The sequence below is a fragment of the Zootoca vivipara genome, chromosome 1 (assembly GCF_965207765.1).
Source record: "Zootoca vivipara chromosome 1, rZooViv2.hap1.1, whole genome shotgun sequence".
Taxonomy (NCBI): Eukaryota; Metazoa; Chordata; class Lepidosauria; order Squamata; family Lacertidae; genus Zootoca; species Zootoca vivipara.
Window position 1 is genome coordinate 120,993,269 of NC_142582.1, and position 27,869 is coordinate 121,021,137.

The window sequence follows — 27,869 nt, forward strand, 5'->3', positions numbered from 1 at the left end:
CAGTTAAAACTCTAGGGATGTGTCTTTCCTCCTGAGCTCCAATTGAGGTAGATCTTGAGGTTCTAGTAGACCCCGTCTCACTTGTGCACTAGTCTGATTCTCCCCCCCCCCCAGAAAATAATTTCAGCCTTATTTTGTGGTGACCAAGCTTTACCTCACAAATATATACAGCTTCCCATTGTGGCGCCTGCAGTCTAGGATTTGCCTGCAATCCTGAGATGCCCCCAAATTCTTTCCCCACGTATCGCTTGTAGTCTCAGACGGTGAGATAAAAACCTCTTTGCTTAAGTTCTTAGGTAGCCCTTCATTTTAAAGTCTAGAAGTTAAGATTGCTACATTCACCCAGGTTTTTGCAGCATGAATGGAGATAAGCATGAATGATGGATGAGTGTTTTTTTTAATTTTGGGGAGGTCTAGTTAGAATTGCCTCAGAGTATTCTGTTTATATAGGCTGAACACGCACCATACATTTAGAACAAAATACTATTGTGAATGGTCTTCTTTGCAATCCACGGCGTACATGTTTAGAAAATTGTGGCGATTTTCTTGAGCTGCTATTGCAAATCTGGCCACTTTGTTTGTATTGTAACCTGAAGGAGCATCTCCACCCCCATCGTTCAGGCCGGACACTGAGGTCCAGCTCTGAGGGCCTTCTGGCAGTTCCTTCACTGTGAGAACTGAGGTTACAGGGAACCAGGCAGAGGGCCTTCTCGGTAGTGGCGCCCGCCCTGTGGAATGCTCTCCCATCAGATGTCAGGGAAATAAACAACTATCTGACTTTTAGAAGATATGTGAGGGCAGACCTATATGTTGTTGTTTAGTTGTGTCTGACTCTTTGTGACCCCATGGACCAGAGCACGCCAGGCACTCCTGTCTTCCACTGCCTCCCGCAGTTTGGTCAAACTCATGTTCATAGCTTCGAGAACACTGTCCAACCATCTCGTCCTCTGTCGTCCCCTTCTCCTAGTGCCCTCAATCTTTCCCAACATCAGGGTCTTTTCCAGGGAGTCTTCTCTTCTCATGAGGTGGTCAAAGTATTGGAGCCTCAGCTTCAGGATCTGTCCTTCCAGTGAGCACTCGGGGCTGATTTCCTTCAGAATGGATAGGTTTGATCTTCTTGCAGTCCATGGGACTCTCAATAGTCTCCTCCAGCACCATCATTCAAAAGCATCAAGTATAGGGAAGTTTTTAACATTTGATGTCTTACTGTGTTTTAATTTGTTGGAGGCTGCCCAGAGTGGCTGGGGCAACCCAGTCAGATGAGTGAGGTACAAAGAATAAAATTATTATTATCATTATCATGGTCTGCCAGTAGATCACAAGTAGTATCAGTCAGGCTCCAACCTTCTGTAGGTCTCAAAAACTATCCCAAAAGGCAAGCTCTGAGATCTCTATACAAGGGACATTGCAAAAGGTATCTTCTACTGTATCTTTCACTTCCCCAGTACCACAAACATGTATCTGCTGTATATTAGAGAATCCTTCATTCTTTCCCTCCAAAGAAGATAAAGGCATTGTTTGGAAACAACGGGCAGCAAAAGCTTTTTCCGCAGCAAACAAAAGTAAGAGCTGTTGATAATATGGATCCCTCTTCAATAAACTAAACTGAGGGGGAAACACTTCGAGTTGGCTGGCAAGAACATCTTCATGAGAATCTACCTCAAAAAGTCTGCTTCTAATTTGTCCTTATGGACTTGGAGAATCTGAGTACCCCCAACACAAGATGGCGACAATCGTAACCAATGAAGGGTCCATCCACCTGTGGCAAGTTGTTCTGTGAATTGGTGTGTCGATATACTGATAAACAGAGGGTATCTCTTGGACTACAGAGGAGGCTAAGTTGCTGAACTGCTTCATATTATGTGCATTTCATTCATAGACAAGTTAAGCATGGTTAGCCCTGCAATGGCGGTAGGCCTGGACCCAAAAGAGGTGACCTGAAAGAGGCCCCTCTGCGTATACAGGTAGCTAGCAAGCACTTGGGAAGTAAAGGTAAAGGTAAGGGACCCCTGGACAGTTAAGACCAGTCAAAGGTGACTGTGGGGTCGTGGCGCTCCTCTCACTTTCAGGCCGAGGGAGCCAGTGTTTGTCCATAGACAGCTTTCCAGGTCATGTGGCCAGCATGACTAAACTGTTTCTGGCACAACTGAACACCGTGACAGAAACCAGAGCACACGGAAACACGGTTTACCTTCCCACCACAATGGTAGCTATTTATCTACCTGCACTGGTGTGCTTTCAAACTGCTAGGTTGGCAGGAGCTGGGACTGAGCAATGGAAGCTCACTCCGTTGCGGGGATTCAAACCGCCGACCTTCCGATCGGAAAGCCCAAGAGGCTCAGTGGTTTATTCTTGGCTCAGGAATCTTTTTGACCCACGTGGGGCTCAAACCCACAACCTTGAGATTAAGAGTCTTATGCTCTGCCGACTGAGATATCCCAGGGATAGATTATGTAACCCTTCCAGCAGAATTCACTTCAGATCAACAAATAGTTGGTGACGGGGGGGGGGGGATGAAGATATACAGAACCCCAAAAAGGTGCCTTGCATCCAGCACTTGAATGCACATCACCCAGTGTGTGTGTACATGCCCTTGGAAATACATGCGGCATTTACCATATTTTTCAGTGTATAAGACACCCCCATGTATAAGGCGACCCCTATTTTTGAGCCCAAAATTAAAAAAATAAATAAATGCAACATTCTGTATATAAGACGACCCCCCCCCCATTTTAAACTTTAAAAAAAAATGGGGGAAAAATATGGTGTATTTGTACAGTGGTACCTCGGTTTACAACCACAATTGGTTCCAGAAGTCTGTACTTAACCTGAAGCGTACTTAACCTGAAGTGAACCTGTACTTAACCTGAAGCGTACTTAACCTGAAGTGAACTTTCCCATTGAAAGTAATGGAAAGTGGATTAATCTGTTCCAGATGGGTCCGTGGAGTACTCAACCTGAAGCGTACTTAACCCGAAGTATGAGTGTAATTGGTTCCGGAAGTCTGTACTGAAACTGAAGCGTACTTAACCTGAATCGAACTTTCCCATTGAAAGTAATGGAAAGTGAATTAATCCGTTCCAGATGGGTCCGCGGTGTTTGTAAACCGAGGCGGTTGTAAACCGAGGTATGACTGTATTTACAAAGTGTGCTGTAGAAATCCTCTTCTGTTTTCTCTACTGCAGAAAAAGGTGGTTTTGCCTATTAAAGGCATTTTCCAACCCCCAGAAGATTTGTAGCACCCCCCCCCCAACTATATTATCCAGAAAGAGCAGCCTCCCACTCCCTTTCGCTCTCTAGAACATCATGCTGTGTGCTCCATTCGGAGACGTCTGAATCTTCACATCAATAAGTTGCTTTATCTCCTTGGCTTTTGGAGATAAATCCAACATCATTAGAGCTAATCTACACATCTGTGTGGAGGAAGTCAGCTCCGGCCGTATAGAAACCAGGGGGAACTCAAGCACAGCGTGGGTGGGAAGAGACAGGAGCGGCTTCTGGAAACAGAGAATAGAAAACAACTCTCTAATTTGTAGTCCCTGACATTCCTCGCTTTCCCCAGTTGCTTAGGAGAGAGAAGGGAGGAAGAGAGAAGAGATTTGAATCCAAAAAGGAGTGGGAGGTTTTAAAGAGGATCCCCCACACAAGGGAGAATTTATCTCTGCTGGGTTGTGTTCGGAGAATAATTTTACACATTTTATATCATTGCCACCGTTGGTTTCAGGAACCTTCCGAAGTGCTAAATGTTCTTATCTGCCCACCCATCCCTCCTGAGAGAGTAACCACCGAGACACACTCAGTACAGAGAAGATAAGGACCACCACACTGGATCAGAGTGAAACAGACTAATTCAGCACTTGTACTGCAAGAGCTTCTATGGGGATTAGAGAGGCCTGAATTCGTATCCACCCTCGGCTATGAAACTGATGGGGAGGCCTTTGGCTCTTCAGCCTTTCCTACCATACAAAACTGGCGTAAGGGTGAAATGAGGTAACACGTGAATGCTGCTTTCAGATCCTTGAAACAGATGGGCTGAATGGCTGCGTTAAAACAATTAAGACTTGGCTTAATGAGCCAAGATATGCATGAGCCTTTCCCCCATGCATGAAGCCTTTTCTCCTCGCTTAACCATAGTTTCCCATTTCAACTTAGGAAACTATGGTTTGGATCAAGCCAGGATTGTAAACCAACTTCCTATGAAACCAAAGCACTCACGAATATTCACCCACATTGCAGTGTGAATTTTTCCTAGTGTGCACATGTTTGCAGATTTTAATCAATGTGCACATTTTTTTTGCAACCCAATCTCCACTAATGTAATGCATTTTTATGCTGATTTGATGAATATATGCATTTGTATGCACAATTTGCTGCAGTGTATACATTTTTACGCACATTACTTGGCTGGAGAACCACATTGCAACTTTCAGAGAAGTGCAGATTTCAGAGGATGCCTGTGTTTCGGTTCTCGTATTGTTTTTGGGAGGTGCAAATTAGGTCAGTTCCCTTTCATTGTGAACTGAATCGGACTTCTCCCTGATCCCTAACCAAAACCTTCTTCGTGAAAACCATGTGCTCTAACCATTGAGCTACAGCCCTTTCACCAGCGATAGGTAGCAGAAAACAATGGACAACTGGAGCATAACTAAATCCTATATACAAAGTGACCCTGGACCGTATAAAGTGCTATTTGTCTGGGAGAGAAAAGTGTGGCCTGTTTTGGTCCTCTGGTGCCAGATCATCTTTTAACATTCACAAATGCCTATATGCAAACTTGAAATATTGCTCTGAGGCAATGGGCTTTCTGAAGATAGTTGCCATGAGGCAACTTCCCTTTTGTTGAAATGATTGCTAGGCTGTTATGCTAATATTTCCTCGTGATATCATGGAGGAATGATTTGCCAGAGTCATTTGAGCTGTTAGTCAGGTTGGTTGGTGTTCTTATTACTGAATTTGCTGGAAGATCAGAAAACAACAACAACAACAACAACAACAACTTATTATACCTCGCCCATCTGGCTGGGTTTCCCCAGCCACTCTGCACGGCTCTCCACAGAATATTAAAAACACAATAAAACATTAAACATTAAAAATTTCCCAATACAGGGTTGCCTTCAGATGTCTTCTAAAAGTCAGATAGTTGTTTATTTCCTTGACATTCAGTGGGAGGGTGTTCCACAGGGCGGGCGCCACTACCGAGAAGGCCCTCTGCCTGGTTCCCTATAACCACACTTCTTGCAGGGAGGGAACCGCCAGAAGGTCCTCGAATGTGGCCCTCAATGTCTGGGCTGAATGATGGGGGTGGGAACACCCCTTCAGGTATCATCCTTTAAAAGATGATTGTTTAAATTAATGGGGGATAAGGATATCAGTGGCTGCCAGTCACAGTGACAATGTTCTACCATGGCTGAATGGCAGTCTCTGGGAAGCACAAATCAGGTACTGCTTGTAGAATTCCCATAGACCTCTGGTTGGCCACTGTGAAAACGGGAAGTTGGATTGCATGCGACTACTGGCTTAATTTTGCAAAATTAATAATGTTTAATATGGTCTGAAGCTCAACATCAAAAAAACCAAGATCATGGCCATTGGTCCCATCACCTCCTGGCAAATAGAAGGGGAAGAAATTGAGGCAGTGAGAGATTTTACTTTCTTGGGTTCCTTGATCACTGCAGATGGTGACAGTAGTCACAAAATTAAAAGACGCCTGCTTCTTGGGAGAAAAGCAATGACAAACCTAGACAGCATCTTAAAAAGCAGAGACATCACCTTGACGACAAAGGTCCGTATAGTTAAAGCTATGGTTTTCCCAGTTGTGATGTATGGAAGTGAGAGCTGGACCATAAAGAAGGCTGATCGCCGAAGAATTGATGCTTTTGAATTATGGTGCTGGAGGAGACTCTTGAGAGTCCCATGGACTGCAAGAAGATCAAACCTATCCATTCTTAAGGAAATCAGCCCTGAGTGCTCCCTGGAAGGACAGATCGTGAAGCTGAGGCTCCAATACTTTGGCCACCTCATGAGACGAGAAGAATCCTTGGAAAAGACCCTGATGTTGGGAAAGATTGAGGGCACTAGGAGAAGGGGACGACAGAGGACAAGATGGTTGGACAGTGTTCTCGAAGCTACGAACATGAGTTTGACCAAACTGTGGGAGGCAGTGCAAGACAGGAGTGCCTGGCGTGCTATGGTCCATGGGGTCATGAAGAGTCGGACACGACTAAACGACTAAACAACAACAAACAACAACTGGCTTAATGGAGAAGGTTCTTATGTTCTTACGTATTCTCATCCAGATAGATTGTTCCATGCACAATAGCAGCTTTTGAAATTGCTTGCCTTTACAGGTCAACTGGTTCAGGTCAACTGGTCCAGGCAGAATTTTAGCGGGTGGTGATATCATGAGCAGAGAGCTTTCTCCCAGGGCTACTATCTCTGGTCCCATTTTCAAAACAGATGTAAGCAACTTGAACTGGGTGGTGAATTTCACAAGGAGGAAAGATGTCATCGTCTTTGATTTGATAATTGGGTGAAATTGCCTAGAGCTTTTAGTCGAATTCTGGAACGGAGTTGGGTGGCGGCGGCGGAGGGGGGGTTGTGCTAGGAGGAACAGGATTATTAATATTAGCTTGGAAACACGGAGGTAATTACTGTGCACTCGCACAACCCGAACACTGCCTGTGTGCCCGGGGCTTGGTCAAGGAATAGGTGTTAGAAGACAAGGGACAATTTTGCCTAATCACCCTCTTTGAATGAAATCAGTGTGTTGTTAATCTGCTAATCTGAATCCTGGCAAAAAAAGAGGGGTTCCTAAACAAGAAGGTTTGTTTAATCGCTTGGGCTGGGATCCAAGTCACCGGAGGACATGCAGCGCGCAAACTGCTGCTATTCACTTTGGCGAAAACGCCTTTTCTGCATCTGAGGAAATAGCTGTGGCTGGCATAAAAATACTTTTGGCAAAGGATTCCTGGGGGTGGGGAGAAGCAAAGCGTGTGTGCTGAAGCAGCTATCATGACTGCGATTTTCATGTACTTTTGAGAATGCGGGACCTTCAAAGAAGCAAGGCCCTGCTGTAATTCTATCGGGGGGGGGGGACTGGGCTTATTCAGTACCCATGTGGGAGCGATAACCCATTCAGTGGCCGTCATGTGTGTGGGAACCTGGGCTGGAAATGCTATGAGGGGAAACAGCAGCAGGGGTGATTTGGAGGGGAAACACAGCCGGTGGGAGGAGGGATGTCAAACCCGTCTTCACCTGCCGCCCACATCTCATCTGTATCTCCCACCCTGCTGGGGTTAGAGAACTACATTTCCATCCACGGGCTGGGAGATCGATGTGGAATACTGAAAAATTAAAGGTAGGCGTATCTACCAAGTAAACAATGTTTAATGCTTGAGAACTACCCACCTGCCGAAAGGGTAATCTCACTGCAGTCATCAGCAGTCGTTAACAGCCATCAACAGGTTCACCACTCCTATAAGCCCATCACCCATTCCCACCCCCCCACCCTCTGAATATAAATAAGGGTCTGGTTGATTCTGTTTCAGTGTATCTGACGAAGTGTGCATGCACACGAAAGCTCATACCAAAATAAAAACTTAGTTGGTCTTTAAGGTGCTACTGAAGGAATTTTTTTATTTTGCTTCGACTCAGACCAACACGGCTACCTACCTGTAACTCACACCTTCCTTGTTATCTTTTAGGCTCCAGCTAAAGTCTGTCATGCTTACTCAAAGTTTTTTTCTGGGGGGGGGATTAATTTGATTTGCTGCATTGTCTGGTTTTTTTATTAAAAAATCATTCTGTTATCCTTGTCCGTTTTAATAATTGTTGCGATCAGGGGTGGGAAGAGTTTAGGCCTTGTGAGATGGACTTCATTTTCTTTGAACTAGAATCCCCAAATCCACCAACTCGAGTCTGTTGCAAAAGCCATACACTTAAGAACTTAAAAGTTCTGAGCCCAGGAAACGGATTAACAGAATTGAATGGAGTCTTGAACCTCTTGTACATTCACCAACCAGCACCCTATTCCCCGTTACCCCAAACTCTCTTCATTTTAGCAGTGTCCCAGGTTTGATCCATGGCATCTCCTGGTAAATCTGGGAGAGACCCCCATCTGAGACCCAGTGTAGTCACTGTAGACAATACTGAGTTGGATGGACCATAACAACAAACAACAACAACAACAACAACAACAACAACAATATATTTATGCCCCAGCCACTCTGGGTGGCTTCCAACAAAATATTAAAAATACAATAAAACATCAAATATTAAAAGCTTCCCTAAACAGGGCTGCCTTCAGATGTCTTCTAAAAGTCAGAGAGTTGTTTATTTCCTTGACATGTGATGGGAGGGCATTCCACAGGGTGGGTGCCACTACCGAGAAGGCCCTCTGTCTGGTTCCCTGTAACTTTGCTTCTCGCAGTGAGGGAACCGTAAGAAGGCCCTCAGCGCTGGACCTCAGTGTCTGGGCTGAGCAATAGGGGTGGAGACACTCCTTCAGGTATACTGGGCCGAGGCTGCTTCTTCACCATAGGCAGTTTCTTACCTCCCTAAGATGATTCAGCTTTTGGGTGGAGACACCCCAGGTATTGGAGACTACTCAACATCACCCAAAATAGCTCTGTCGGGTAAGCCTTCGCAACGATAAGGTGATGATATCATTTCTACTCATGAAAAGAGAATTGGTTGGTCCCAGCAAATTTATACACAGGAAATGGCATTTGGTTTTCTTCTTGGCTCTGGAATTGTATGAAACTTCCCAACACAGGACTTTCTTCTCTCCCTGTCCGTCATGTTCGTCACGCTCATCCTTCCTTGCCATTTCTCCAAGCTTCCTCACTTTCGCTACATCCTCTGATTCACTCCAAGGTTGTCATTTTCAGATACGTCGAGTGTTTGACGCAATTTGCACAAACACTTCCTCCCCAAAGCGAACATTGGCAGCAGGACTAGGTCTTTCTGGAGACAGCATCCATTCATGTGCTTGGAAGGTAAATGTGATATTCATGCTCAGATGCTGCAGCTATTATCATGTGCGCTCAACCTCCTCTTCCTGTTTTTGTCAAAAAATAATATTGATTTTTTTAAAAAAAACAAAAACCCAAAAAACTGCCTCATGTGTGGTTTAAATTCTGAAAATTAGATTATGTGTCCTCCTGACAGACTTCACTCTTGAGAGCATTTGTTCCCAGTTGCAAACTAGATTTGGGGATGGGGGAGATTTTGTAGAAAAAAAGATCAATGACTTTTGTGTCTGGATTTTCACTTTTTAAAATATGGCAACCCTAGGGTTCTGTCTTGGGCCCAGTCTTATTCAACACCCAGTGGATTTGTAACTGGTTGACTGACCGAACCCAAGGGATGCTCATCAATGGCTCCTGGCTCCTCCTCATCCTGGAGAGTGGTGACTAGTGGGGTGCCACAGGGTTCTGTCTTGGGCCCAGTCTTATTCAACATCTTTATCAATGACTTGGATGATGGGCTTGAGGGCATCCTGAGCAAGTTTGCAGATGACACCAAATTGGGAGGGGTGGCTAATACCCCAGAGGACAGGATCACACTTCAAAATGACCTTAACAGATTAGACAACTGGTCCAAAGCAAACAAGAGGAATTTTAACAGGGAGAAGTGTAAAGTACTACACTTGGGCAAAAAAAATGAAAGGCAGAAATACAGGATGGGGGACACCTGGCTTGAGAGCAGTAGATGTGAAAAGGATCTAGGAGTCTTGGTAGACCACAAACTTGACATGAGTCAGCAGTGTGATGCAGCAGCTAAAAACGCCAATGCAATTCTGGGCTGCATCAATAGGAGTATAGCGTCTAGATCAAGGGAAGTAATAGTACCACTGTAATCCGCTCTGGTCAGACCTCATCTGGGGTACTATGTCCAGTTCTGGGCACCACAGTTCAAGAAGGATACTGACAAGCTGGAACGTGTCCAGAGGAGGGCAACCAAAATGGTCAAAGGCCTGGAAACAATGCCTTATGAGGAACGGCTTAGGGAGCTGGGTATGTTTAGGCTGGAGAAGAGAAGGTTAAGGGGTGATATGATAGCCATGTTCAAATATATAAAAGGATGTCATATAGAGGAGGGAGAAAGGTTTTCTGCTGCTCCAGAGAAGCGGACACGGAGCAATGGATTCAAGCTACAAGAAAGAAGATTCCACCTAAACATTAGGAAGAACTTCCTGACAGTAAGAGCTGTTCGACAGTAGAATTTGCTGCCAAGCAGTGTGGTGGAGTCTCCTTCTTTGGAGGTCTTTAAGCAGAGGCTTGACAGCCATATGTCAGGAATGCTTTGATGGCGTTTCCTGCTCGGCAGGGGGTTGGACTGGATGGCCCTTGTGGTCTCTTCCAACTCTATGATTCTATGACTGGAGCATGGGCTATTTCTGCATAATGCCATCAACCTTCAAATCATGATGGAGCAAGTGGTGCTAGCATGTGCATTTATTATTATTATTATTATTATTATTATTATTATTATTATTACAAATATGAAACATCAAAAAATGAAAACATCATCAGCTGACATTAACAATATAAATAATCTGTCATTCCTGGCTTCGTATAAGCGGTTCATACATCTGAATAGAAATCCAGATATTGGCTATTACAAGATGTAGAAAGGGCAGTGAGATTTTCAAACTACTGAGAAAAGGATGGTGAGTGTTTATCCTTCCAGCCTTGAAGTATAAGTCTCTTTGAAGCCATAAGGGCTCTCAGGATTCACTTCTGTTGCCCATCTGTTAGTCCTCACATCGCAGGAATATAGCTTAAAAGTGTGGGAACATACGCAAAGATCAAGAATTTCTTCTACAAAATAAAAAAAATTCCTTCTAGTAGCACCTTAGAGACCAAGTTTGTCATTGGTATGAGCTTTCATGTGCATGCACACTTCTTCAGATAACAGGATTTTTTTAAAAAAAAATGTTTCGACTACAGCAGATTCTAAACCAAAGTTCACAAGAAGAGTAATTATTGACCTGAAAGAAGGCACTACAGCACACAGCAGTATTATATGCCTGAAAGAGGCATGGTGCACATTATGTTGCCAGCTTCTATATGAGGAACCAGATTTTTTCCTATAAAGGCACTGTGGGCTGTTTTATTATTATCATTATTTGTGTGTGTGAGTGTAAAGGTAAGGTGAAGGTAAAGAAGGTAAAGGACCCCTGGATGGTTAAGTCCAGTCAAATGTGACGATAGAGTGCTGCACTCATCTCTGCTTTCAGGCCGAGGGAGCCGGTGTTTGTCCACAGACAACTTTTCCGGATCATGTGGCCAGTATGACTAAACCGCTTCTGGCCCATGGAACACCGTGACGAATAGCAGAGTGCATGGAAATGGCATTTACCTTCCTGCCACTGTGGTACCTATTTATCTACTTGTGCTGGTATGCTTTCGAACTTTTAAGTTGGCAGGAGCTGGGACAGAGCAACAGGAGTTCACCTTGTTGTGTGGATTCGAACTGCCGACCTTATGGTTGGCAAGCCCAAGAGGCTTGGTGGTTTAGACCTCAGTGCTACCAGCATCCCTCTGTGCGTGTACACACTACACACACACACACACACACACACACACAAGCAGTGCTTTTTTTCTTTTTTCTTTTCTTTTAAAATGTTTAGGGGTACTCTCATTTTAACTCAAGAAAATCACCATTTTATAGTTCAAATCAGAAAAAATAAATACATTAAAGGACAAAAGCACAAAGATTCACAAAATGTTTAGGGGTATGCATACCCCTGTGTACCCCCAGGAAAAAAGCACTGCATAGAGGCAACCTCTGATTTGCATGGGGGTTGCATTCTGGGTCATTGTGTGTGTCAGCAGAGCGTGCTTAAGTCTGCGCCACTGTGCCCATGCCCTGCTCCTGTTCCACCCCCATTCCTCCCTCTTTCAGGTCCGAAAATGGCCCATGGCCCACTTGTGCATGGCTGCACATTCTCTGAATGGGCACAAAATAGGGGTTGCCTGTATATATTCATGATTTTCTCTGTAGTCCTCCCAAAGGCAGACTATTCAGCACACATTTTTGATGCCCGCTGCAGCAATTGCGGAGAGAGAATTAGAACCAGCCAGGCTTGTTACAACTCATGGTTGATGAGGTGAGAGCTTCACCACGAGCCTCAGTTGGGATGGCACACTAAGACAAACCTTGGTTTAGTGTGGCTTGGCAGCAAAAGAAGACCACAGATGAGCTTGCACAGTTTTGCTAAGCTTAGTCTACTGTGCGAACCAAACCACTGACAGAGTGGCTCTTCAGGACTGACCCCGTGACCTTGTGCAAAGCATATCCTCTACCACTGAGCCACAGCCCTTCCATAGTTGCTTCCAGAAATGCCGTCGTATTTTAAACCTTTGCTTTCCATGTGCAGGTGGGGCTCTTGTATGCCGGAATTCAATCCCGGGCCCTGATTTTGAAAGCCATCCTTGCAACATGTTAAAAAGACGACAAAGGAAAGACATCCGTTGTACATCTGCGGAATGACAGTTGTCACAGTGAAGTTGCTACAGGTCCACCCACATTGGGTGGCGCTGTGGTCTAATCCACCGAGCCTCTTGGGCTTGCCAATTGGAAGGTCGGCGGTTCAAATCCCCGCAACGGAGTGAGCTCCTGTTGCTCTGCCCCAGCTCCTGCCAACCTAGCAGTTCAAAAGCACGCCAGTGCACGTTGATAAATAGGTACCGCTGTGGCGGGAAGGTAAACTGCATTTCCATGCGCTCTGGCAGTCGTCACAGTCCTCCGTGCGCCAGTAGCAGTTTAGTCATGCTGGCCGCATGACCTGGAAAGCTATCTGTGGACAAACGCCGGCTCCCTTGGCCTGAAAGTGAGATGAGCGCCGCAACCCCATAGTCGCCTTTGATTACCTTACCTTTACCCCTGACATCAGTGGTCAGGAAGATCAGCACCTTACATATTTAAATCATTTTTTTTTAAATCTTTGGTTTTAGAAATTCAGCCCTCTCATTACTACAGGCTGGTATGCATGCCACATTTCTCCGCTCCTGAAGCAATTAAATTCTCCCTGCCAATGTTTCCCACCGAGCCGCAGTGCCAAGTTGCAACAATCTGTATTTCCTGGAGACCACACTAGCCAGAAACTGCCAGCTCCCAAGCATCCTGGGCTCCTCATTTTTTATTCTGCCAGTTGTCCGAGAGCTCTCAGCCCATCGCTTCCCAGCTCCCTTGGGGACTATAAAGGAGGCATCCTATGTTTTGACCTCAGTCTAGGATAGTGGCTCCAGCCCTGCATGCCTCCGCATCCTCAGGGATTTTGAACCTCCTGGTGACTGACAGTCAGCTGTAAAGAATTCTTAGCGTGCCTGGAGCCCATTTGTTATCTTGCAACTACATGGATGGGCAGCTGCAATTCCTCCCCATTAGCCGTATCTCTGCAGAGTATTTTTCAGGAGATGCCTCGATATTTAAGCCTCGCTGCTCCTGCAGACGGCATTATCTGCTCCCGCGCTCCTTGCCCACCTCGCCTCTTCCCTCGGGCAAGCACTTCTATGTGGAGTTCGTGAGCCGTTTTTAATTCCTCCTAGCTCAAACCTGATCCTCTGCCATGTATCTGGTTTTCTTGGTCCCCCTCCCCCCCGGAACGGCGTAAAGTATAACCCGTCCTGCCATCTTGCGCCACAAAATTCCCCCTTTACGTGCAACGGAAGCAGGGGAGAGAGAGGAGAATGGTCTAATTTCATCAGCATAGAAGCTGATTCATTCAGGCATCTGTTGTGGCTGTGGCATGTAACATTCTCCGCTTTCCCCCTCCCAGACAGAGCCATTTGTCTTTCCTAATTCTGGGCATGTCTGCAGCAGCTGTTTCTTAAGGGATAGGCCCCGTGGCAAGCAACTGGGATGCCAGTAGCATCTCATTACAGGCTGTGGCCCCGATCTGATCTGCCCGTGAGGTTTTTCACCCTTGGAAAGTTAGTACCTCCTCCTTAAAGCAGTACTAACTTACTCCCAGTGGCGTTGCTCCCTGTCGCAGCGTCCCAGACAACCGAACGCAGTTCACCAGCGATGTATTGCTTCTCAGTTTATGCCCTCCTCCTCCTCTTCTTTTTTTTTGGGGGGGGAGGGGGCCTTTCATTTCTGCAGTCTCTTGATACTTGGCAACACAGGAGACTTTTCGAGACACTGGAGATCCGCCATACATTGCAGATAGGCTGCATCTGGCTTAGAGGTTCGCGGATATTTTTAGGCCTGTGTTAAACACGGTACAGGCAATTCTCCACTTACGCTTGCTAGACTCACATGACATAGCACATACCTGCCAAGTCTCCCACTGAAAAATGCGGGATCAGCAGCGGAGCGGCACCGGATGTTGCGTAGATGCAATTTCCGGGGCCGCTCTGCCCATGTGTGGGCACCGGAAATAGGGCAGAGCGGCACCGGAAGTCGCTTCTACGCATGCCCGGCAGCCATCTTGGTGGTGGCCACATGGCGGCGGCCATCTTGGCGGTGGCCACACGGCCGTCACCATGCGGCTACCACCAAGATGGCCACCGGGCATGTGTAGAAGCAACTTCCAGTGCCACGCTGCCCGATTTCCAGTGCCCACACATGGGCAGAGTGGGATCCAAAATGGAGGCTCCCCGGCAGGTAGGAAAACTGGGGGATTTCCAGGATTTTTCTCCATTCAGGAGAACAGTGGGAAACGGATTAAAATCCGGGGGTTTCCCGTGAAAAACGGGATACTTGGCAGCTAAGGCATGGCAATGGGAAATAATTAAACCTGGAAATGGTGGGAGAGAGCTGGACAGTCCTCGTGGTTTGCAAGGAGACCATCAAAACGGCTGGAAGAGAACATCAATGAGGCTGGAGTAAGCCCCAAAGAGACCGGAGGTGCAGCAAGTTTTGTTTCAGCTGCTCAGCCTCCCCGCCTCACAGCTGATGTGTGTGGTAGTGCAGCAGCAGCAGCTGCTTTCCTGCCTGTCCCCCAGCCTCCTGCCAGCCCCAGAGCTTTAATTCTAGTTGTGGATATTTTTGGATACAGTATTTTCAGTCTGGATTAGAGAGTGTGTGGCAGGGAGGGTCTTTAGAGCAGTGTTTCTCAACCAGGAGCTATATGGCCCCCTGGGAGCCCCCAGGGTATGCCAAGGGGGCCACAGGTGAAAATTGTGTAAATGGAAAAGAGAGATGGGGCCAAGAAAAGAAAACCCTCATGGCATTTCGTATTTCATATTTAGGAGAATGAGGTTTCAGTCATTGATTGAGAAATACTTAAAGTATAAATTCTTATGTAATTGTATTTTGTATAAATTATAAAAAAATTAAATAAAACATGTTCTATTTACAAAAAAAACATTTAAATAGTTACCTTTCTACTGGTAGGACCGGGGGCCACAGGAAGGAAACAAGGTTGGAAAAAGTTTGAGAAACACCGTTTTAGAGGGTACTTCTCACTGTACCTGATTAACTTACACGCACGGCCCCCCGAAACGTAACCCCTGTGCTCCAATTGGGGGTACAACCATTGCTCAGTGGCAGGACACTTGCTTTGGATGTAGAAGGTCCCAGGTTCAGATTCAGCCTCGGGCATTCAACTAAAAGAGCTGAGTTATAGGAGATCTGGAAAAACACTATTGTCCATGTACATTACAGTAGTCTTAATTGTGAAGTTACCAACGGGTGGCCATCTGTCATGGATGCTTTAGCTGAGATTCCTGCATTGCAAGGGGTTGGACTAGATGACCCTTGGGGGTCCCTTCCAACTCTACAGTTTTATGATTCTGTAATGCACGGCCCTCTCCCTGTCCAGAAATCATTGTACAGTCATACCTCTGGATACGAATGCTGCGGGTTGCGTACAACACGGGTTACGAACGTGCCGAACCCAGAAGTAATGGAACAGGTTACTTCTGGGTTCGGCGGTCTGCACATACGTAGAAGTGTCGAATGACGTCATGCGCAGAAGCACTGAATCGCGACCCGCGCACGCGCAGAAGCACTGACGCGGGTTGCGTACTACTCATATTGCGAACGGGGCTCCGGAACAGATCCTGTTCACAACCAGAGGTACCGCTGTAGTTAGCTGAAGTTGGCAGTTGGTGCTCTGAGGTCACCTGGTTTAGCAATGACAGTTAAGGATGTCGGAGCACACCAAAGGATACACCTGCTCCTTTACAGGCAACTCAGCCCCATTCAGAACTAGTGTACAATCCAGTTTCCAGACCTGGAATTGACTATCCATAGCAGGCATAGGCAAACTCGGCCCTCCAGGTGTTTTGGGACTACAGTTCCCATCATCCCTGAGCGGTGATCGCTCAGAGATTGGGGGATGTCCCCAGACAGGAGGACATAGCCCTTGTGAAATCTGGGATGTTTTTAGGGGAGCAGGTGTATCAGTCTGCACCAGCCCGTTACCTGGCGGATATCCACTACGTGGAATACCGCAGACTACTTACTGCGGCTAGACTGAATGTCCTTGATTCGGCAGTTTTGAGGGGAAGATTTGGAGGAGTCCCATACAGTCAGAGAATGTGCCATTGTGCCTTGGGTGAGGTAGAATCCACAGAACACATTCTACTGAGTTGTCGCTTTTATAATGATTTAAGGCAATATCTTATAGCCCCATATTTATCTCAGTTTAGTTCCCGACTAAGAGAACGGCAGGCAGCATATTTGCTAAACAAGCCCACTGGGAAAATAATCTTCTCGGTGGCTAAATTCCTCTTCCTGGCGCTCAAGTGTCGGAAACGTATAATCGAATGTCTTGATGTGGGTTACCTGTAGGAGGTTTAGTAGCGCAGTCATACCCCATTTATGTATCCCTCTGATGCCTTCAGTTTTATATGTTTATCTTTGTATTGAGAAATGTTTTTTGTTTCTGACTATCGGTCGAATAAAGTATATTGATTGATTGATCATCCCTGACCACTGGTCCGGTTAGCTAGGGATGATGGGAGTTGTAGTCCCAAAAACATCTGGAGGGCCGAGTTTGCCTATGCCTGATCCAAAGGGTCTCTCGTATGATCAGGATTTAGGCCCAGTTTATTAGCCCATATCAGACCTATGACTGCATCCAGGCACCCGCTCAGGACATGCACACAGCTTCTCTTGATTCAGATGCTGCAGAGAAGTAGAGCTGGGTATCATTAGCATCCTGCTGACACCTTGCCCCAAATCCCCTAATGATGTGCTTCACAGAGTCCATGGCAATGAACTGGATGCATATCAACAGGGTGAGCCGCCCGCGAGGCTTGACAGTAATTATTATTTGTCCTGAAAACATTTGCCTTCGGAATCAAAATGATTCCCCCCCCACACACACACTAGACTCTCACCAGTGCAGAGTATTGCTCAGGAGAGTGGGCGGAGGGTGGGAGTTAAAAAATTGTGGGACTTGGTAACTCTATGATTACGGATACACATGGACGCCTGCTGTTTTGGTCCTGAATGAGGGACAGCTTGAGGGTTTTGGTAGGGCAGGGCAGGAGGAGGAATGAATCTGGCCGAAGGGCCAGGTAGCTATCTCCCACACACACCTTGTGTGTGTGTATATATATATAGACTTGTCCTTGACTCAGATTAAGTCCATGTGGACTGCGTACAATTCTCCTTAGCATAGAATTCACGTATCGCTGAGGTCATTACCGCTTTCTGGAAGGGTGCCAGAGCAGGTGGGGAAGGAGACAGGTGTTGGCAAACTTAACCCCAAATCTGTTCCCTTGTAATGAAGTGAATGAGGCCGTGTGTGTGTGTGTGTGTGTGTGTGTGTGTGTGGAACTGACAGTTCACCTGCTTCATAAAACAATTGCTCCAGGCTGTTCCGTTGGGCAGAACCTCAAAACACCCTAGAATAGCATCAGCGTGCCTATGAATTCCAAGCATACCTCATAAGGGTAGGATTCTTAAAGAGCTTTGCATAACAGAACCCAGACAGAGGAGCACCTATCTGGCAGAGCTGTGAGCAGGGCGGTTCAATTCATTGCTGCGAGGTATTTATTCTGTGCTGAACAGTTCCCCCACAGTTCCATTAAATGGATCTACAGTTATTATTATATGCTGATGCTGCTGATTGATTGATTGATTGATTGCCCACCCTTGGCCCTGAGATCAAAGGGTGGGACACAACCATTGAACATACAACATTACAAACAGTTTAAAACAAATTACAGTCTCAAGAACAGAGTAGCATCTAAAAATATGCACCTCAAGTGGCAAAGGTTACTTCACTTGTGTTGTGTAAATATAGATATGTAAATTCTAAAGGGGCACAGAGTTTTATAATGTATATGTATATCGGGGTAGGAAATTCAGCTCAGTTCTTACTTTAATGTGAACCTATCAGTTTCACAGTTCCTGAAATTTTTACCTCTCCAAATTTTGCAAAAAAAAGGGGGGGCATACAAAAAAGGTTTACAAAAATGCATATACGTGGGGAAATTTTGCATACAGCGTTACAATGCATTAGGTGCAAGTACGTGCAAATATGTGTAAATTGGGGAGAGCTACATAACAAAAGAGTCGGACACGACTAAACGACTAAACAACAACATAACAAAATGTGCAAAAGCAATTATTTTTGTGAGTTGTTGGGTTTTTTTTTATAATGGAAAATGATGTAGAAATGTGGCCAACTGAAGTTAAGACTGGGAAAATGAGAGGCGGAAAGAAACCAGCGTTGACAGATTTGGCCATCCCTCGATGTAGATTTTTAAATTGTGTCTGGAATTCATCCAAACCTCTCCTAATTGCAGCATGACGGAGGTGATGAACACACGCGAACCTGTTATGGAGGAATTCACCTTGAGCCAGCCTGAGGAAGAAGGAGGCACCTCCAGCCAGGTAAATGTAGGCAAATTACACAAAATGCTACAGCCAACTAATTTTATCTATTTAATGTTTGTCAAAAGTATTTAGCTTCCTGGAGCCACTGAGAAGGACACACTACAGGTACACTGTATATATAAATAGAATTCTTTTATAAGGAGTAGGAGCCTGGATTTCCTTTTTCCTTCTTTTGCTGTTCCTTTGAAGCCTGGGGCGAAATTCACGTTGGCTTCAATGAGAGCTAACAAAGTTTCATGCAACGTAGCCCAGGCAGAGCAGTCAGGTGTGCAGCCACTTGGACTTGTCATCAGTTAAGTGCATAAAGGGGACCCAGGTGGCGCTGTGGGTTAAACCACTGAGCCTAGGGCTTGCCGATCAGAAGGTCGGCGGTTCGAATCCCTGTGACGGGGTGAGCTCCCGTTGCTTGGTCCCAGCTCCTGCCAACCTAGCAGTTCGAAAGCACGTCCAAGTGCAAGTAGAGAAATAGGAACCACTACAGACAGCGGGAAGGTAAACGGCGTTTCCATGTGCTGCTCTGGTCAGCCAGAAGCGGCTTTGTCATGCTGGCCACATGACCTGGAAGCTATACGCCGGCTCCCTCGGCCAATAATGCGAGATGAGCGCGCATAATCCCAGAGTCGGTCACGACTGGACCTAATGGTCAGGGGTCCCTTTACCTTTACCTTTAAGTGCATAAAACCAAAAAGGTATATCCAGGATCTACAGCAGGGATGAGGAACATGTGGCCTTTCAGATGTTGGACTCCAACTCCCATCAGCCTCTTTCAGTGCGGCCAATGGTCAGGGATGATAGGAATCATAGTCCAGAACATCTGGAGGGCCGCAGGTTACCCTGTCCTGATTTATGCATTGGAACGGTCAACACTTGGAATGGGTACCCCGTTCTGGCTGCAGCGATTTTGGACAGCTGTTTTTGGACCTCTGCTTTAGAGACTGGAGATCTGTTCTCTGTCCTGGCTGGCATCCATTTACAGGGGATTAACATGCAAAAGAATAGGGTGAGAATGATGCTGTCAGAGGCATCCCAAGGTGTTCCCCAAATGGACATTTTTCAGACTGAGTTAATAACCACAGGGGTTTAGTAGGCCAGGCTTTTAGCTGAGTTGAGACCTCAGTTTTCCCCAGGACCTAACAGTAGTAATTCAATCAACTTTTGCAGCTTGGTTTAAAAGCATCCATGGTTAAGTCTAATCCTACTCAGGGGTAAGCTGCATTGTGTTCAGTAGGACTTACCTTTAGCCAAGTGTCCAAGATTGCAGTCTTAATGTCTTTAAAACATTAGAAATACAGGTCTTTAGAATAATTTACGCCTTTATGGCAGCCTTCCATCAACCTGATGTTCTCTAGATGTTTTGGACTACCTCAGCCACAGCCAGTGCGTGGTCAATAAACAAATGAATCCATAAGGATCCTCATTTGGAAATCACCCTTGTCCCCAGTGTAAATCCTATTATACACAATGGAACTTACACCAAAGTAAATGCATGTAGAATTGCACTGTTACCATGCTAAGCATGTCTACTCAGAAGTTAAGCCCAACGAGGTGTAGAGCATTGCAGTTCTTAGAGATTAAAGTTTTTAATTAATTTGGCGGTTTGAAACAAGGTACGAAAGGTATGAGCGCTTCTTACCCGGATGTTGCCACAATCTGGATGATATCTTTTGGGGAATTATGTCTGATGCTAGCATATCACATGTTTCTTCATGCCTCTGATATTACTGGTAACAATTCCTATGCCTACTGTGTGAATTCTTCTCAATATGTGTTAGTTATAGTAAATGCCAGAACTTGGATTGTGGTTTGTATTTACTACTTAATTCTTAAGAGTTCAGGCAGCCTACTGGGAATTGTCATGAATGTATTGAGGTTTAACGTTTACGCCCGTGGTGCGTGGCAAATTTCTTCTGCCAGCAAATGATGAGAATGAAGATGACATTTTGCTGAGAGCTGTCAGGAGGACTTGAAATTTACTGCTAGACCTTCAAATATTTCTGACCAGTTCCTCCAGACCTCGGAAGAAACTCAAGAACTACGAGTAAATGTCACAATCCACCAAGTTTCTGGAACTTAGTGCAACAGAACATGTACACCCACGCAGACATATTAACTTACTAAGTGTTTTTCTCCTTCTTACGGTTCTCTCCTTCAGTGGTACTTGGATATAGAGGACTCATGTAGTCCTTAACACAACAGAACGAGCTTTTATCATTTTGAGTGTTACACTTAAAAAAAGAGGATTCGTGCTAACTGCATAGGCAGCTCTGAGATTGAGAATAGCTACCACTGCCACGCAATAGGTGGTCAGGCAGACGACACATATTTATACAGGGCGGAGGCCGGAAATGTGCTCGAATGAATGAGCCATCTTTTCCCTTGCAGAGCTGCATTCATTCTCCTGAATAATATAATCTAACAAGTGGCATTGACATCAGCAGGATGAATGAGAAAGCATATAATGGTGGTGGCCTGGGACAGAGTGTCGCATCTGAATAAGTCCTACTCGGGGTAGACCCCTCATTGAGATCAGTGGATTTACATTAGTCATCAAATTGAATCAATGGATTCAACCATCCCTATTGATATTGATGGATCCATTCCAAGTATTTGCTACCTGCACTGTCGGAATGCTAGCTTACAACAACAACAACAACAACAACAACAACAACAACAACAACAACAATTTATTATTTTTACCTATAGCTGCCAAGTCTCCCGCTGAAAAATGCGGAATCAGCAGCGGCGCGGCACCGGAAGTCGCTTCTATGCATGTCCAGACATGGGTAGAAGCAGCTTCTGGTGCCGCTCTGCCCAATTTCCGGTGCCCAGACATGGGCAGAGCGGCACCCGAAATGGAGCCTCCCTGGCAAGTAGGAAATCCGGGGGATTTCCGATATTTTTTTCTATTCGGGATAACAGCGGGAAACGGATTAAAATCTGGGGGTTTCCCGCGAAAAATGGGAGACTTGGCAGCTATGTTTATACCCCGCCCATCTGGCTGGGTTTCCCCAGCCACTCTGGGCGGCTTCCAACTGAATATTAAAAACAATAGAGCATCAAACATTAAAAACTTCCCTAAACAGGGCCGCCTTCAGTTGTCTTTTAAAAGTAAAATAGTTGCTTATTGCCTTGACATCTGCTGGGAGGGCTTTCCACAGGGCAGGTGCCACTACCGAGAAGGCCCTCTGCCTGGTTCCCTGTAACCTCACTTCTCGCAATGAGGGAACCGCCAGAAGTCCCTCGGTGCTGGATCTCAGTGTCCGGGCTGAACGATGGGGGTGGAGACGCTCCTTCAGGTATACAGGACCGAGGCCGTTTAGAGCTTTAAAGGTCAGTACCAACACTTTGAATCGTGCTCGGAAAGGTACTGGGAGCCAGTGTAGATCTCTCAGGACCGGTGTTATGTGGTCCCGGCGGCCACTCCCAGTCACCAGTCTAGCTGTCGCATTCTGGATTAATTGCAGTTTCCGGGTCACCTTCAAAGGTAGCCCCACGTAGAGCGCATTGCAGTAGTCCAAGCGGGAGATAACCAGAGCATGCACCATTCTGGCGAGGCAGTCTGCGGGCAGGTAGGGTCTCAGCCTGCATACCAGATGGAGCTGGTAGACAGCCGCCCTGGACACAGAATTAACCTGTGCCTCCATGGACAGCTGTGAGTCCAAAACGACTCCCAGGCTGCACACCTGGTCCTTCAGGGGCACAGTTACCCCATTCAGGACCAGGGAGTCCCCCACACCTGCCCACCTCCCTTGTCAGGATTCAACCTCAATCTGTTAGCTGTCATCCATCCTCCAACCGCCTCCAAGCACTCACACAGGACCTTCACCGCCTTCAAGAGTCTTCTAGTTGGCCACTGTCAGAACAGGATGCTGGAACTGGTGTTCTAGCAGGCACTTCTTATATTTCCAGCTATTTATTTATTTGGCTCACTGACAATCCTCTCTGCACCTACCAAAATATGTTTGTTAATTGAGCATACACCGTGCTTTGAGTTGGGGATTGTCACACATTTTCACAGCGGGTTATTAAACACCAATTGTTGTTTGCATTGCACCATATCCTTCCCCAGAATATTGATATATTAACGCATCACAGCAAAGGACTGTTGCCCCAAGAAACCATGAATGAATCATAATGCAGCACTGCTAGTAAAGCACAAGGGGTTGAAGATGAAGGTCTTGATTTAGTAGTGCAAACGTTGCCTTTTGTTACCAGAGACCGAGTGTGAATGTTAAACCATTTTTCCTTTTCCATTGCCTCCATGGCAACCATGTCTGGTCGGCAACTACTTTAGCCAGCAGGCAACGTGGAGGCTGTGGGTGGAGGGACCCCTGGCTCTCGTTCCAATGAGAATGGCTTCAAATCATTAATTTGTAGAGAGGCAACCACAAGGGTGCAAGGAAGGTTTTCTTTAAAACTCATTTTCTCAATGTTCTGGCATGTTTCAAGCCGGCTTGTTCATCCTTGAGTGAAAAGGACTCCACATCCAGATTGAGAAAATAAGCCTTTATCACTTAAATCCACTCTCCTCCAGAAATAACTTTCTCAGCAATAACTTAAATAAAATAAATAAATAAAATAAATAAAATAACTTTCTCAGCAAGGCATACAGCTGAAGGAAGACATTGCTGGTCATGAAAAAGCTGCTCCTTCCACAAACTTAATAGGTATTTATTTTAAAAGTAGGTATTGCTAGGGGACGCGGGTGGCGCTGTGGTCTAAACCACTGAGCCTAGGGCTTGCCAACTGGAAGGTCGGCAGTTCGAATCCCTGCAACAGGGTGAGCTCCCATTGCTCGGTCCCAGCTCCTGCCCACCTAGCAGTTCGAAAGCACGTCAAAGTGCAAGTAGATAAATAGGTACCGCTACAGCGGGAAGGTAAACGGCGTTTCCGTGCGCTGCTCTGCTTTCGCCAGAAGTGGCTTAGTCATGCTGGCCACATACAACTATCTGTGGACAAATGTCAGCTCCCTCGGCCAGTAAAGCGAGATGAGCGTCACAACCCCAGAGTCGTTTGTGACTGGACCTAACTGTCAGGGGTCCTTTACCTTTACCTTTAGGTGTTAAGACCTTTCTTCTTTTTGGAAATTTGGAAAATCAGCTTGTTAATGAATCTTTGCTTTTGTCTTTGACCATTCCAAATCCTTTTGGTGTGTGAAGCAGAAAATGCAAATAGTTCTCAACTTCCGCTAATTAATATGGAGCATGATCCACAGAAAATTCTCCTCCATGCGACTCCTTGAGCTGAACAGGAGCTGCACAAGAACAACCCCCTTGCTTTTGTGTAGTTCACGTTTATTTTCGTAGGGCATGTCCTGATGAATTCCCCAGCGGGTCGATGCGCCCGAGAGCCAGACTTGTCTGCCCCTTGCTCTCTTTTGAGAAATGTCAAAAAATGAATAAATAATGTAAAAATGAAATGAAATATCACCTTAGGCTTTTCCAGAGGCACACGAAAAGTACCCCAAGCTGTCGAAAAGATTACCCTCCATTGTGGTAGAGCCATCCGAGACGGGGGATGTGGAAAGCGGAGAGCTTCGTTGGCCACCGGACGATCTGAAATCCATGGAGGACAAGAAGGCTCTCGCTGCACAGAGGGCTCAACAGCAGAAAATGGATCTTGAATGTATGGTTCATTTTAATTTAACCTCTATCGGGGGCGGGAGGGGAGCCTGAAACGGCACTTTCAAAATGGCGGGAGGGTATGCCAGGCCTATATGCCAGCTCACTGTTGTGCAACATCTCCTGGAAAAGAATATGACAAGCTGGTTCCTCTTTATTGATTGTCCCTAAATACTGTCCCTACTTTCTGCATTTATTAATTGGTTGGTTGACTGTACTCAGGTCACCTTTTATAGGGCAAAGCTTCTTTCTTCACCCTTCAGAGTACTGAAGTAATAAAGTAACATAATCATAGTCGGAAAGGATCACAAGGGTCATCTAGTCTAGTCCAACCCCTTACAATGTCGGAATCTTTTTGCCCAACGTGGGGCTCAAACCCACGATCCTGAGATTAAGAGTGCCATGCTCTTGCTGACTGAGCTATCCGCTGTCATAGGACTGGTTCTTTCTTTGCCCCTCAGAGACGTGAAGTGCCATGGAACTTGCTTTGCACCTCTGAGTCACAAAATGTTACAGAACCTCTTTTACTTCACCCTCAGAGGGCGACTGGAATTCATTCTTGCTCTTTCCTCGGGCGCAAGAGGCCCTGCTCTTCACCGGGGAGGAAGAAGAGCAACCCTCCTAGCTCCCCTCAGAATCCCACATGCCCCTTTGCCTCCGAAGCCACAGGGACTGTGTGTACAATCTGCAGATTTCCTAACGTCCCTTCCCAGATCTTTGAGAGCTGTGAGGCCTCCTGTCTTCCTTTCTGTGTCACCCTCCAAGCTGCTTATCTGAAGATACAGGATGGGTGACACCTGGCTTGAGAGCAGTACATGTGAAAAGGATCTAGGAGTCTTGGTAGACCACAAACTTGACATGAGTCAGCAGTGTGATGCAGCAGCTAAAAAAGCCAATGCAATTCTGGGCTGCATCAATAGGAGTATAGCATCTAGATCAAGGGAAGTAATAGTACCACTGTATTCTGCTCTGATCAGACCTCACCTGGAGTACTGTGTCCAGTTCTGGGCACCACAGTTCAAGAAGGATACTGACAAGCTGGAACGTGTCCAGAAGAGGGCAACCAAAATGGTCAAAGGCCTGGAAATGATGCCTTATGAGGAGTGGCTTAGGGAGCTGGGTATGTTTAGCCTGGAGAAGAGAAGGTTAAGGGGTGATATGATAGCCATGTTCAAATATATGAAAGGAGGGAGAAAGATTGTTTTCTGCTGCTCCAGAGAAGCGGATACGGAGCAATGGATTCAAGCTACAAGAAAGAAGCTTCCACCTAAACATTAGGAAGAACTTCCTGACAGTAAGAGCTGTTTGACAGTGGAATTTGCTACCAAGGAGTGTGTTGGAGTCTCCTCCTTTGGAGGTCTTTAAGCAGAGGCTTGACAGCCATATGTCAAGAATGCTTTGGTGGTGTTTCCTGCTTGGCAGGGGGTTGGACTGGATGGCCCTTGTGGTCTCTTCCAACTCTATGATTCTATGATTTTGATATAAGTGTGTAGTGTGGATGAGGTATCCATATAAGACAGCTTTCTGTGTTCCTATGAAGAGGCCGAGAAAGGGTAGATGACATGAGTATTATCATCCCTTTGGAGCTGTATCTTTGTATTTTTTTGTGGGAATGTTAAGAATTGTAGGAAAGGATATATTGAATAAGTACTGTATTATCCTTCCTTCACTCACGCTAGTAAGTGATGGAGGTTCCCCCCCCCAATATAGCTGGAAGCTAGTTTGCAGATTCGTTTGAACCTCTTAGTTAAGATTATTTCCTGGTGTCCTCTTTAATCCCTCTGAAAAGAATAAAGACACAAGAGTCTCTGAGTTAGGTAACAAAAGGTTTACTCACATTTCAGTTCACGATTGGATCCCTGAAAGGCAGGCTTTACACAAGAAACTGTGAGTTCATGTCATAGGGAGACTGAACTCATGTGCTGCTGGCTGAGAGCCAGCAGACAGCACAATTACATTTAGACAACAAAATGGCTGCAGAAGAGCAGCATGGCTGCAAAAGATAAGAACAAGACAACGGCAGTATCAAGATGAACAAGAGACAAAACTGCAAGTGAGAAAATGTCTGCGTCACTCGACTCTTTTATGGAGTCAACCAGAGTCATGCCCATCTCCCAGGTCACATGCAAGGGGAAGAAGTTCCAGACCAGCGGAACAGGAAGTTACGCTGACTAGAGGTTCCCCTGTCTGTGCCCACTCTAGGGAAATAAGGAATGTTGCACTTGACTATACCAATGGATTACAACCCACACTTTTGTCCTTCCCGGGGGTGACACTTTATAGTTTACATTTTTGATACCCCCCCCTTTTTTTTGTTCATTGGCACTTAAAAAAAACCACAAATCGATTAATTGCCTTAAAAAAGAGAAAGGGGTAGATAAAGTCAAGGACTGGTATCTTGACAGTGCTGCAAGAGTGTTGATCTTAGCATGAAATAGGGACTGCTTCAGTTCATCTGAAACTAAACAGCCAGTAAATGTTTTCTCCTCCAGGTGCTTCGCCACATCAGGACATGGGAGACAGTACAGAATCCGCTAGAACCAGAACTGAGGATGATGACTGAGGAACGTCTTTCCAGAAGTTGGAGATTTGGTGTGAACTTAATCGGAAAGCTAGCATATTCTGAAGACATGTCAGAGTGATCTATTTAAAAATTGTAAAGGGTTTTTTTTTCCTTAAAAAAAAATTAAGTTAGTATGTGACTAGGAATTCGTAGGCTTTAGAACTGTTCCTTTCAAAAAAAAAGTTTACCTTTTCAGGCTGGCGTTCATATCATTTAAATCTCCTTTGGGAGGAAGCGGATCACATTGGGGAAATACATTCCAGTGATTATTAAAGTAAACACGAAACATGTAAACTAAACATGAGCAAGCTGAATTTGTTGCAGTTAGCACTTTTAAAGGAAATTGCCTTGTTCAAGTAAGGCTACGATCAGCAATCCGTGGCAACACAAAAGGGGTTTGCATGGCTACAGAACTCTTTAAATCTTTTAAGCCTCTCTTCTCTTAGCCATTTAAAAACTAGCACTGTGATATTATGGATAATTGATGTAATATAATGGCACCATTTGACTTTGTACTTTTTTTTTTATAGAGACATGAGCTTAACTTTTGAATATTTAGGACTGCCTTTTAAGTGGTGCAGAACAGGGAAATATACTTAATCCCATTGCCCAATCTCTCTTTTTGTGTGCAGTTCGAAATGAACCAGCCTTTTACTGACGCAGTGTACTTTAAAGAAAACGAAACAAAAGTTTAAGGAGTTCTTTATCGATGTGCATTTACTAGGTGTTCGCCAGTGGCTTGTGAATTGAATCAGTTCTGTGTTTGTTTGGTTGGCTGGGCTTTGCTTACAACTTGTGCAAACGATGCTCTCGTGGTCCAAATTCTGCCGTGGTGTAACTGAGCGCCCCCCACCCCCTGCAAAACAGGGGGAACAATT

The 27,869-nt window shown here is 45.6% G+C and overlaps 1 protein-coding gene across 2 annotated transcripts in view; it reads left to right on the top strand.

Annotated features, from left to right (window-relative positions):
• The window catches only part of LBHD2 (LBH domain containing 2), a 48,840-nt gene extending 21,550 nt beyond the window's left edge, over window positions 1-27,290 (top strand). The window contains exons 1-4 of one of the 2 annotated variants that reach the window (XM_088673488.1): window positions 17,894-17,954; window positions 18,717-18,804; window positions 24,243-24,432; window positions 26,921-27,290. In XM_088673488.1, coding sequence (XP_088529614.1) covers window positions 18,718-18,804; window positions 24,243-24,432; window positions 26,921-26,991 — 348 coding nt within the window. In that variant the 5' untranslated portion in view covers window positions 17,894-17,954; window position 18,717 and the 3' untranslated portion in view covers window positions 26,992-27,290. Of the gene's footprint in view, window positions 1-17,893; window positions 17,955-18,716; window positions 18,805-24,242; window positions 24,433-26,920 lie in introns of those variants that run through there. The other variant, XM_088673486.1, reaches the window with a different exon arrangement.
• The last annotated feature ends 579 nt before the right edge of the window (window positions 27,291-27,869 follow it).